Consider the following 13,552-nt stretch of genomic DNA (forward strand, 5'->3'; position numbering starts at 1 on the left):
CGAACCCCATTTTTGGCCCAGTTCTCACACTATTACATTCATTATACCTGCACATTCGGACACATTTAGCCTGTAGGCTGTGGGCCGAGGAGCTTTATTCTGCAGTTTCGTGACCCAAGTCACCAAACTACATGAAATTTTCACATATTGTGTAAAAAAATGTATATAAATCACCCCTGAAACTCGATATGAAGAAGACTTGCACATTTTTATTAAATTAGAGAAAAACCGGAAAAATGTCGGGAATGTTTTAGTCCAATCAAAGCACGTTTAACATTGAGTTGTCTGCCAGTTGGCCAATCACGCGCTTTGTTTCAGGCTAGCACACAAAATGGCTGAGGGGGCTTCACAGATGCCTGTTTTACTGGAGATTCCGATGTGTTGTTCTGTGGAATAAATGTCGTGGAAACTTGCAGCAGGTAATTGTATTTAGTGGGAAAAGCATTAAAAAGGCTGAAGAAAGTGCTGCGAAGTGGATTAAAGTGCAAGAAAGCCTTCAAAGTCCCTGCTGATGTGCTGGGTGATTTATATACATTTATATACATTTTTTTACACAATATGTGAATATTTCATGTAGTTTGGTGACTTGGGTCACGAAATCCTATTTCTAGACACATTTTTGATGCTCGGCCCACAGCCTACTGCTAAGTACACCCATGCATGATAGTAGGTGGACTGTTCTCAGATTCCCAGGAAGCCTTACCAATCACGCCATGATGTTCACAATTTATAAGGAAAATTGTTTAATCACCATTTGATTAAACTATTGCTATCCTTGGTATTTGCGATGCTTATCCCTTAGCTTTATAATGTGTAAGCAGCTTTACAAAGTTACGCCGTTTTTTGCTCATTCAGAAGTGGACTCCCAATGTAAACCGTGTCTCCTTTCAGTGTCTGTAGAAAAAACAGGCTTAGCAGAAAGCAACTGCTTTTAGTGAATTCTTAACAGCTCAGTTAATGATTGTCCTATGACCTTTGTAAATTCAGTGAATTGTGATTTCAAGAATCTTGTCGCCACCACAAAGCCTATTTGTTGAAATCATAATTCACTGAATTTACAAAGGTCACAGGACAATCATTTAGTTCAAATACTTGAGCACATGACTATTCCGATAATTCAATTGCAGAACTGAGAAGGCACTCAAACTTTGCAATTTGCCTTACAATGTTAAACCAACCCTCTGCCTCCCTGTGATGGACATAAAATATATCATATAGTATAGGAAGGAGTTCTCTCTAATGACCTGGCCGATATTCATCGTTAACCAAAACATTCTCTCTTCTTTATCTAATTATTTTTGGAACTTCACTGTGAGTAAATTGAGAGCCATGGTGACAAAACTTTGAGTATTTCATACACACCAAGAGGCACTGAATATTGTGAATAAGGCAACAGGCACACCATGGTAATATTGAGTTAGGGAGCACAGGTGTAAAAAAAAAATAGACAAAGAGAATTCCAAAGTGAGAAACTGATTGCAATAGAAGAATGATAAATGAGACTGACCCGCACCAGCAGCCAGAACAACACACATTGTAAGCAATAATCAGTGTTTATAATATCATATAAATACAGTAAGATCAGGCTGAAGACACACAAGGGCAATCAAAAGCTGCACATCTACCCAGGTGAAGCCATTTCAACAATATCAATCAGAAATGTAATGAGCGGCTCTACTAATTAATAAATTATTAGTGATCTTATGGTTTATCATTATGATATATTCCCTTTAGCTCAAGAACATTGCCACACTGCACTTGTAGAAATACCATTCACACCAACTCATTATTGATTTTTAATAATTAGATCATTTTTTCAATGAATAAAAACAAACAATAAAACCATATTAAAAGCACAAAAATATAAAAGTAAAAACTCTGCACGAATCTCCTCTGCAGTTTGCTACACATCTTTTACAGATGACAGGTATTGTCAACCCAGAAAGAAATAACATCTACCAACAGCAGATGAAAACTCACTGCAGGAGAAGCAACCAAGGCAACTAATTGGAATATGCATAGATAGTCTCACCCCTAGCACGTAGACACATAACAATGAATGTCCACACACATGGATGTACAAAACAACCCGCTCATCAAATGCAGAGAGTAATGCTGTTACTTGTGCATATCAGCTGTAGTTTTCTCTCCAAGAAAGACTGCTAAATCAGAAATTAAGAACAATTTACTTGGGTTCCCTTCAGCAGACATTCCATCTTATTGAAAATATTGCACTTGAGGTAGTTTTACACCAGGTAAGAAACTTGCACACCTGGAGTGAGAAGCTCAGATTCAGAGGCAAGATACGTCCCAGTATTATGAAGGGAAACCGTACCTATGAATACAATGTTCTTGATATGTGGGTGTGTGTGCGCGTGCACCCAAAGGCTAGGAAGGTGAATGAGACCTGATTTTTATCTCAATTTCAGGCTTTGCTCTAGTTTCTGAAATTGGTACCGTGTTGAACGTGAGAAGTCCAGCAACTCATCTGTTCTGGTGCCTCCAGCCACTCGAGACACTGCAGCAGCACTCTAAAACAAAAGCACAATGTTGTTACCTGTCAGCTCTTTCTTCACAAAAATTACAGAAAATAATGCACCACTAATGAACCATTACACTCTTTTCTGTATATTATGCCTCCACTTTAAGTGTCCCTAACTTTTCTCTCCCAAATTGAGGACAGCCTTGGGTTCGGTCAGTTGTGGAATGCCAATTTTATTCTTCCATAATAGGACACAGCGTAATTCATAGAGATGTTGGTCACACCTTGGGCTGATTCCACCTTTATTTTAAAATTTATGAAAAAGCTGAATATTGACCTGAGCAAATTGTCCACGGTGAAAAGAATTTAAATGTGAAGTTAAGGAGTCAAAGGCAGGAAGGAAATCGATTAACGTCGTCACAAGTTGTGAAGTGAGAAAAAGTTATTTGAAGAAGCAGATAATAATTTTCTGTAAAATGTAACAGGGCTTCAATTAGATCGTTCATCTCGAATAAAAGTTCACCCACTACTGCAGAGGTAGTACCTTAAACCGATTCTGTTTACAAGGAGTTATGCATGGAGACTAAATCCCATAGATGCCTTTCAATAAGGCTGAAAACCATTCAACATTTTGTGCCATTTGATATTGAGTGATTCACATTCAGCCACAATGACCAGAGGTATTTCATTAACTATTGGATATGGCAGGATATTAAATAACAGTATTAACATCTTACCATATTGGAGCGATTAGGACTCAATGGCACAGAAGTTTTTTTGTCTTCCAATGCACTGTGCAAATCCAAGGTACTTGCTACGGGAGTTGTAGAAGGCATGGAATTTTCCCAGCCCAATAGACAGTGCTACAAGGTAAAACAAGGCAAGATCAGACACTTAAAAAAATATGTACATTCACAATACTTTGACAGTGTAAAACACATAACCAAGCCCGAGTCTACCCTCACCTGCGGTCTGTTACTATGCCTTTCTCAACACAAAGTGCTGATTGTTGATTAGCTACATTAGCACAAAACAAAGATGGAAATAAACAAATTTGGCTCCTTGAACTTGTCCTCTCAAGTTCAGGATCATAGCTAAACCCGACTTCTGAAGAAGGGTCTCAACCCGAAACTTCACCTATTCCTTTTCTCCAGAGATGCTGCCTGTGCCGCTGAGTTACTCTGGCTTTTTGTGTCTATCTTCTTCTATTTTCCTGTCCAATCTAATATGCGAATTCACTGAGCGATCAATGCTTATTGATCTTAACATGAAATGGCGAAACATGCACAGCCCTCTTGGCAGAAAACTCCAAAGATTTACAATCGTCTACACAAAGACATTTTTCATCAGTTCAAAAACATCACCATTTCCTTAAAACTATGACACTTATCTTTAAACTGTCCAACAGAGAGAAGCGGAATCTTGGTATCTATCCTCTCAATCCCTGTCATCTCTTGAACATTTCAATCACTCATTCTTCTAAACTCTCAGGAACATCTTTTTTAGTCCACGTTTGACCCATATACCTCTTAACGTTTCCTATAGACTCCAGCCAAATATAGAGCCACATTTAGAACTTTCCATTTGAAGACTATACACCTAGGTTTAATTGCATGAAGATGACTGACACAACAATTATATTTCAAGCATGCAAACACATCAAAACTTACCGAAGGTAGTGACAGACTATCAGTAGGATTGAAGCTCTTCCTACGGTGAGGCTTGTATGTGTGCGGAGGGAGCAGAGTTGATCTGGGGATACTGACCCTGAAAGTATTATAAACATTGAATTTGTCCGATTAATTCAGATTGTTTTTAAGAACACCAACATTTGCTAATCCTTCTCAAACAGTGACTGAAAAGTCTGTCATTGAAAGAGCAATGAATAAAGAAACAGGATGGTCACTGATAATTGGAGTGAGAAAATGACAAGGCAGAGTCACCCTTTTCCCCGGAGAAAAGCATGTACAGTAAATCTCTACTCAAACTTCATACAAGGATAGAACAGATATAAAGGGCTGACGGAGGGTCTCGACCCGAAACATCACCCATTCCTTCTCTCCAGAGATGCTGCCTGACCCACTGAGTTACTCCAGCATTTTGTCTACCTTCGACTTAAACCAGCATCTGCAGTTCTTTCCTATAAAAAAAATAGAGGGCTAGTTGGAAAAAGTGTAACTGAGGCAAAAGATCGGCCAAGACTGTACTGAATAGTGGAACAGGCACAAGGAGTCAAATAGCCTTCTCCAGTATCTCCTTTTTTCATGTTCTTATGAACCACAACATCAAGGTTGCGTGCAATCTTTTCCATTCAGTCTGTAAGAGATGCGAATGGACATGAATACATTTCGTGGCAGGAACAAAAGATAATGGGTTCCGTAATCTTAAATTTATCTGAAAGGAAACAATCTTTTTTTTTTTACTCCCTCCATGTCGCTGAAATCTTGTTTCCTTAAAGTCTAAGGGTTTAATCTACCTGTTGAAATGATGTAGGTATGTAGTATGTGCAGTAATGGGCAAGATCTCACCTGATATAAGCAGGCTCCTCCATGGTGTGCGGTCGCTTCGACTTGGGAGTTTTACAAACAGCACATGCTGCTGCTGGTTCCAATGGAACTGCAAACAGGCGACTGTTAACACGGTAAGAATGTGTGCCTGAAAGACAGAATCACACCTATCCCTATTGTCAACTGCCAACAACATTCTTAATGTAGCACAGCTCTCCAGCTTTCCAAAGGGCCTAGTAATAAACACTACCCACCAACTGGAGTCATGGGAACGCAACAATAAGGGGTTGTTGACTACTTTGTCCCTCAAGCCTGCCAAGCCATTCAATAAGGTCATGGATGATTTGATCTTTGGCCTTAACACTCGTTGTTACCAAATTGCCATAAATCTTCTTTCTCCTGTAGTCTAAAAATGTTTTTCAGCTCAATGCCTATTCTTAATGACGCCGCATTATTACACACCGAGCCATCACTGGACCAAACTATAACTTTAGCTTGTAGAAAAGGACCGGAAAAGTACAATGGGATATGGCTCAAACGCGGGCAGATGGGAAGAGCTTAGACGGGCATCTTGATCGGCAAAGATGGGATGGACGGATGGGCTTTTTCCCTGCTGAATAACTATATAAAACACCATTGCCCCACAAAAACCAACACTCACATTGATGACTTTGACTTTTGTAGTCGAGTTCCTCTTGATCTGTGACCTTATCATTTTGCTCTCCATCTCTAAAAGTAGAAGACATCAGATGATTAAAGACTGACAGATCTACTGAACATTGCAACTTTCTACCAGCTCCTAGTTTCCTTTGGCCATGGATTAAACAGCTGACCATTCACCAACTGTAATCCCCAGAAAATGGAAATTGCCAAGTGCTCCTATTCTTTGCCCTCTACAGCTGGCTTATCATACCGAGCCGCAGAGCCCCCTCGTGCACATTTAAGAGGTCAAGCGTGTTTATTGATCATATTCACACTGGATATGAATCTGAACAATTAAATTCTCACTTGCTGCATTCAGCCATTCCACATGACCTAATGTTCTACGACAACTGATATGCAACAATTTTACTTTTCTGTCCTAGGTCTACATTCTTCAGTTCACTATGTGGCCAAAAAAATATTATTCTCAGTCTTGACAATATTCAATAACTAAGCCTCCACCAATTACGTTGTTGAGTCTAACACGACTGTACTGCTAGACTCAACAACAACTTCATCAACAAGTTCGCTGATGACACAACAGTGGTGGGTCTCATCAGTGACAATGATGAGTCGGCGTACAGGATGGAGGTGGAGCTGCTCACAGGATGGTGCAAATCCCACAACCTCATTATCAACGTGGGAAAAACTAAGGAGATGGTGGTTGACTTCAGGAGGGCGGGAAAAGAACACCATACACCTCTGCACATCGATGGAGCTGATGTGGAAAGGGTCAGCAGCGTGAAGTTCCTAGGACTCCACCTGTCAGATGACCTGACGTCCACGACCAACACCACAGCACTGGTCAAGAGAGCCCAGCAGCGACTACACCGTCTCCGAAGACTACGGAAAGCAGGTCTCCCCACTACACACCTACGAACTTTTTATAGGGGGACAATCGAGAGCACATTAACCTATGGCATCACTTCCTGGTTCGGGAGCTGCAAGGCGTACGAACGGCACCAACTAGACAGGATTGTGAAGACCACCAGCAGGATTATTGGTGCTCGACTCCCTTTCCTGCTGGACATATACAGGAAGAGATGTATCAGCAGAGCCATCTCCATCATCAAAGACTCCTACCACCCATCGCATCACATATTCTCCATCCTGCCATCTGGGAAGAGGTACAGGAGCATTAGCTGCAAAACCAGCAGGATGCTCCTCAGCTTCTTCCCGCAGGCTATAAGACTGATAAACGGACTCCGCCCCCTGCCAAAGTATCGCGCACCAACCTGGACACACTGCAGCAGAGCCACTGTCGTGCCGCTGCCGATCGGAACGCCTGTTGATGTTTAGTAGAGAGTAGAGTGTTAATTTGTTCATGATATATGTATTTTTATTTCTATTTATTTTTTACTGCACACTGAATGGACACTGGTTGAGCAACGTTTTTTTGTTTCCTCTGGGTATGCGAGTACTCAGGAAAATGACAATAAAGATATACTATACTATACTAATTACAGGATAACTCCAATCATTCAAAGCAAGTTAAGGAATTCCTTTTGATCCCAGCCTTCAGTATTGAATTTGTTAACCTGAGAAGACACATCTCCTTATTCTGGACTTGCACACACTCCCCCACCCAATTCCAATATCTCAAGATCACTCTTGCACTCTCTGGAAACCCCAAACATATACTTACTCCATGTACTCTTGGTGAATGCATTCTTCTTTGTTCACCCGTCGGAAATTCTGCAGTTCCAAGAAATACTGTTCAGATTTTTCTGACAGCCGTGAGTCCACGTCTATCAGACCTGATGAGAACCAACCAGAAAATAAAAATCAATCAACTTGGAGAGGTGCAACAGGAGGGGCCAACAAGCAGAGTTACTGGAAAATGCTCCAGGCATCCCTGTAGCCCAAGTCAAGTCATGTCAATTTAATTTTTATAGCACATTTTTAAAAACAACTCTCGTTGACCAAAGTGCTTTACATTGGTGCAGGTACTAACATGCTACAAACAGTGGTACATAGATCAGCAATACATCCATAGATACATACATACAGCACTCCCTCAGAGGACCTCAAGAAAGGCTTGAGAGTAGAAATAAGTTTTAAGTCTAGACTTAAAAGAATCGATGGAGGGGGCAGTTCTGATGGGAAGAGTGATGCTGTTCCATAGTCTATAGCCCAGGTGAACAGTTGAAATTCCAGAACAAATATAACACAACCCAGCTTATTACCTGCTATCCAATCGTAGCCCAGGAGGGGTTGCACAGACTGAACCTTGGTGCTGAAGCTGGATTCCTCATCTGGGGACAGGAATGTCACATGACCTATATCTGCCTGTAAATGAAACAGAAAGGTTTAACAGACGGAACTACATAGACAACAGATAAATCTGGCATACCTAGGGTCAGCTGTTGCAAATCTCACGATCCACTCCATGCATCAGTGACCGGCGGTTGATACACTACATCATTAAGGTTTAGAACCCACTGACCATTTTATCCATTTATACCATGACACGGTTCTTATACCCCGTGCCAGTTTTCTTTGGCACACTCATAGCGCCTGCACCCATTCACGCTACTCTGGCCACAATGCTATTCCACACCCTTCAGTTCCTGTAGCCTCTACTCAGGCATGTTCATATTTCCTATACCCCTCCTCCCTGGCTTATCACAGATCCCCGTACATGTCCATTCCAGCCAGCAGCTCACCTTGCAGGAACAAATTACCCTTTAACTTAACAAAAAAAAAAACAGAAACTGGATATTCAGACCTTCTGGACTTTGAAATACCAAACGTAGAAAAAGCTTGCAGCAACAACAGTAATGGAAATAAGAGTAGACCTACCTTCACCATCTTGTTATGTGGTTCCAAGAGGATGGATTTTGGTTTTTGAGTATTTCTGATGAAATGCTTGCCGTGTCGATCATTGCCCGCATCCAACAGCAGGTCCACATATAACGGTGAATCTAGCTTGGATCTTGGGTTTGGGTTCTCATTGAGGGACTGAAGGAAGTGGGAATAGTGTTGGGAACTGCTTCGCTTGCAGTCAGCTCCCGTTGTACTTGACGTTGGGATAGGGAGCTCTGGTTGATTAGTTAACATTGGGTTAGGAGGTTTGGTAAAAGGAGTTGAGCTTTGAAAATATTCAGTCATATGGTTACTTTTTGGATCCAGCTTTTGCGTGTTCCATTTCTGGCCCAGTGGTACTGCTGTAACAAAACTTTCTCCGGGTGACATAATTGCTGACGTGGAACTGTTTTTATCTACACTGGAAACAGCTTTGGCCTTATCGATGGGAAGTCTGTCTGCCAACTCCATGCCAGCTCCATCTCCTGAGCCAAGGCCCCAACCTTGCTTTGTGGGTCTGTGCATTGAGGGAGTGCAAAGTGCTGCTCGAGATTCTTCTCTTTTCTGCAGGGATTCAGATATTACCACCTCGGTGGGCTGTTGGAAGACATCATTCTTCGTCTGTTGTCCAAGCAATTCACAACTAGTTTTGTATTTCAAACTGGGATTCTTCCTTAAACAGCCATCTCCCTGGTAAAAGAGAACATAATTCTTTCATTAGGACACAAGAACAAAATAAACAAAAGCAATTGAGTCCAGTGTAGCTGCCTTACTGTTCAATAGAATTGCAGTTGATCTTAAGTTCTGTTACTCCATATCCCCATTCGTTTAATGTGTAAAATGTGCCAAACTCTTTATTAAGTTCACTATGCAACTGAACTCCACAGCTCTTGTTGGAAAATTCCAAAGATTTATTACCCTCACTTTTCATCCTTGCCTCGAATGTCAGAGCCTTTATTCTGAGATTGTGAACCCCTTGTTCACAATTCACAGGAGAAAAATCAACGCTCTCTCTCAGGAGCCAAATGCAAACCCATAGAACACAAACGCACAGAATACAGAACTGATCACAACAGCACTAAAAACTGAGAAATATATATGCTCAACATTTAACTCAATTAGCAATATTGTAAGAAACAAAACGTGACTGGTGAGAGATTAAGTAACATCACACTGGCTGGTACTAAAGGTGTCTAATTTACTCTAAATTTCTCATTGGTGAAACGGTAATTGGGGGGGGGGGTGTTACTCTAATCTGGAAATGAATCTGCCAAGGTGCGAGTAATGGGAATTACAGTACTCAAATTTTAATCCTTTTTGATCTTCAGCAGCTCGTGCTGTGATTAATTGTTGAACTAATGATACATTTAAGAGAATTGTGTACCTGATAAATGTATTGAAGCCACTGGTAGAACGATGTCATGCAGATGCATTTGGACTAGGTTCTAATATATGTATTCGGCCAACTGAAAGATACCCAAGAACTGTGCTTGGGGCTCCAAAGGATCCCCATTTTTATAGCTTCACTTGCAATTTAACCTTAAATATGAGATATGCATTTCATCACTTTAGTGAATAATAATGACTACAACCACCTCTAGTCTGTTGGCCCTGTAGCTATTCTCTTGGGAATCTGCAGCTTTTCCGATCTCCGCTGAGTTGACTCCATTACGGCTCTCTGGGGGCTGAAGCGTGCTGCTCGGGGCCCCAAACTGTTGTCGCTCTTCTCGCAGCCTTTGTAATAGATGTTTGTTTTGATGCCGAAGGGACTGAAGACAGTCGGAATATGACATCTCTCACCAGGCATCAATAACAACTGCTGAAAAAATAAGAAAAAAGGGTCAGTGGTGGGAGAACCAGGGCCAGCACTAAAATTAGGCATGCAACAAATGGCATATTGGTCTTTATGCAAAGGGTTGCAGTTTAGAAATAGGGAAGGTTTTTCACAATTGAATAGAATGTTGGAGGCCATAGTAGAAGTACTGCACACAGCATTGGTCCCCTAACCGTCTGCCAGATGTCAAACTATAATCAAAGTGTTGGAGGAGATGGGGAGATGGGGAGCAGTTCTGGCAACATCTGTGGAGGGATAAAAACAGACAACTTTCTGAGAGAGTGAAGAAGGATCCCAAGCCTTCAGGTTCTGAAGAAGGGACCTGACCTGAAACGTGGTCTGTCCTTTTCCCGCAGTGCTACCTGACTCACTGAGTTTCTACGGTACTTTGGTTTTTGCTCAAGATTCCAGCATCTGCAGTCTCTTGTGTCTCCAGGCTAGATGTCAAGATGTTTTCATTAGTGGAGAGTCTTGAATGAGGAGATTTGGGTTCAAGATAGTAAACCGGACATTTAAGTTTCTTCTCGAAGATGCTGAATCTTTGGGATTCTCTAACCCAAAGAATTAAGGGCCTGTCGCACTTTCACGAGGTAATTCACAAATTCTCCCGCGTTTTCCCCTTGATTCAAACTCGCAGAATGTTCGTAACGAGTCCGTAGGAGTTCGTAGATATACCGTAGAGGTTCGTTATGCTAGCCGTAGGTACTCGTGGCATCAGGTAAGTCAGGACGTATTTTCCAGCCCAATAGAAAATGTCCACGAGTAAGAAAATGGTTGGGATGAAAGAAATTGCAACTTTTTACTCGTGAAAAGGAGGGCATCGAAATGGTCGTGGGAATTCGTAGACCATATTCGTAGGAGTTTGTGAACATAGTCGTGGAAGGTCGTTGGAGTTCGTAGATTACCACGATCTTGAATTTTTTTTTAGGTCCTTTAAACTCGGCAGAAGTTTTGAATTAAGTCGTGAAAGTGGGACAGGCCCTTTAAGAAGGCTAGCTAGTCAGAAGGGTTTAAAGTAAAAGTAGTTACGTTTTTCAACGACAGGGCGACTGAGAGTTATGAGCAGGAATCATAAATCCCAGGCCAGGTTAAATCAGCCGTATGTCAGGGGTGGGTAGGTTGGTTTATCTCTCCTCCTGTCCTTTCCCCCCCCCCCAGCAGGTACTGCCACAGTGCCTGACCCGCAAACTTACTCCAGCACTTGGTGTTTTGCTCGAGATTCCAGCATCTGCACTTCCTGGTGTCTCCCTTCTCCTATTCACTGTGTTGCAAGGCACCAAGCCCCGCCGTTCCCGGTGATGGGAGGCAGGAGCTGCTGAGGTGGTTGAGTCAGGGCCCGGGTCGCTGGCCTGCAAACCGGGGTTACCATAGCGACCGCTCCAGCCCGGCAGGCGGCAGCTCACACCCTGGGCCTTCCCTCCCTCTCCCCGACCCCACCCCGCGCCCATTCCCTCCCTCAGTGTCTACCTCAGTCCATTACTCCAGCAGCCCTTTTCCCCGCTGTATTCACCCCGGGTTGTCCGGTCCAAGCGATGCCGCCAGCTCCTCTCCAGTCAGTCTTTACCCCTAACGGTCGCGCCAGTGATGGGTCAATATGTCTGTCTATCTTCAAACACTGACAATGCATTGGCCCAAAGTCCTGAGGCGGGCTCACCTGCTAATTGCGTGACAGTTGAATACAGGGCGGGACAATGCACAAACCTCAGGCAAGTTTTGCATCATTTGTGGTTTCCCTAAACATTTTAATGTAGGGTTTGATATGCCGAATATTTCAGGCTATCAGTATAGCCACTATCTCTCTGAAAAGCGTCTAAACAGGTTCTTTGCACCGTAACATGGACTTCAAGATTGAAGTCCTTATCAATCAATAAAATACATAAAGTTTGACACAAAATGCTGGAGTAACTCAGCGGGACAGCCAGCATCTCTGGAGGGAAGGATTGGGTGATGTTTCGGGTCGAGACCTTGCTTCAGACTGAGAGTCAGAGGAGAGGGAGACTAGAGATATGGAAGGAAAAGGTGTGAGAACGAGATCAAAGCAGACGATGGTCTGGTAGGTAAAGGTAGAATGGATTATTGTCAGCTTTGGGGAATATGACAACGAGGCATACAATCGGTTAAATTAATCAGTAGGACTGTGAAACTAGTCAGAGAACTAGGGTGTGGACGGGACAGATAGACACAAAGTGTTGGCTTAACTCAGTGGGTCAGGCAGCATCTCTGGAGAACATGGATAGGCAACGTTTCCAGTCGGGACCTTTCTTCATCCCTGTTCCCCAGAGATGCTGTCTGACCCACTGAGTTAAGTCAACACTTCATGTCTTTTTGTAAAGCAGCATCTGAAGTTCCTAGTGTCTACTTACCAATCAAGTACAGTCTCCTCCAAAGTGAGAAGGAGGAGGTTTAAAGATGTGCAGGGCAAAGTTTTTTTTAAACACAAAAGTAGTGGGTGCCCAGGATATGTTGCCAGGAGTGGTGATTGAGGCAGATATGATATGTCATTTCAGAGGTCTTTAGATAGGTACATGATATGCAGGGAATGGAGAGATATGGATCATGTGCAGGCAGTTGACATTCATTTAACTTGGCATCCTGTTTGATAGACATTGTGAGCCAAAGGGCTGTGCTGTACAGTTCTATGTTCCTCTCTGACCAGAGATTCATCTAGAATAGACCCGTGGTGTATACACAGGAAGAACTCAGACAGTTTCTCAGGATACCTTCTCCTTCACAAGAGGTCAAGTTGATGGCTATGTTTATTAGCTCGGACAATTAGGCCTTTGACTGAATATCACAGATGTACTTGTGTGGATATGTGCTTAAAAATAGAATGCAGGTAGGGAATCTGTAATTGGGTGTTGGGTGTAACTGATCTATATTGGCATCTGTGGCAGAGATATACCCAGATCAAATCAAATCTCTCTCTTCTATCGTTTGTGTGTTGTGAAAAGCTCTTTGCCCAGTCCATCTGAAAGTATGCAGACGGAATCCCAGGTAATCCCATACCCATGTCCAAATCTCCCTGTACATAGACAATGTCATCAGCTGTTGCTCAGAACCACTGTTGGCTGACAGGCTGATGTGTGTCTCCAACCAGGCTCAGCCGATCTTCAGAGTCAGGGTGAATCTCTGCAAAATGGAGGTCATCTACTTTTAAGCAACTGAACCTTCACCTTTAGAACCTTTGCAGGGAATATGATCCTGAGAAGCCAGATAAAGAAC

At 42.5% G+C, this 13,552-nt stretch overlaps 1 protein-coding gene across 6 annotated transcripts; it reads right to left on the reverse strand.

Annotated features, from left to right (window-relative positions):
- Positions 1-1,537: 1,537 nt before the first annotated feature.
- On the reverse strand, positions 1,538-12,003 carry LOC116990498 (migration and invasion inhibitory protein). Of its 6 annotated transcripts, none has more exons than XM_033048236.1 (10): positions 11,841-11,998; positions 10,092-10,312; positions 8,494-9,186; positions 7,878-7,980; positions 7,337-7,448; positions 5,651-5,718; positions 5,011-5,137; positions 4,153-4,249; positions 3,220-3,345; positions 1,538-2,531 (listed from the first exon to the last, which is right to left on the reverse strand). In XM_033048236.1, exons 2-10 carry the CDS (start codon positions 10,287-10,289, stop codon positions 2,415-2,417), a joined length of 1,641 nt encoding a protein of 546 aa, XP_032904127.1. In that variant the 5' UTR covers positions 10,290-10,312; positions 11,841-11,998; the 3' UTR covers positions 1,538-2,414. The 6 variants fall into 6 exon arrangements, 5 of the variants coding, with proteins under 5 accessions (XP_032904127.1, XP_032904124.1, XP_032904123.1 ...); XM_033048233.1 differs by having other exon boundaries at positions 11,798-11,997; XM_033048232.1 differs by having other exon boundaries at positions 10,092-10,315; positions 11,798-11,997.
- Between the last annotated feature and the right edge of the window lie 1,549 nt (positions 12,004-13,552).

Source organism: Amblyraja radiata, chromosome 31, assembly GCF_010909765.2.
Source record: "Amblyraja radiata isolate CabotCenter1 chromosome 31, sAmbRad1.1.pri, whole genome shotgun sequence".
Lineage (NCBI taxonomy): Eukaryota > Metazoa > Chordata > Chondrichthyes > Rajiformes > Rajidae > Amblyraja > Amblyraja radiata.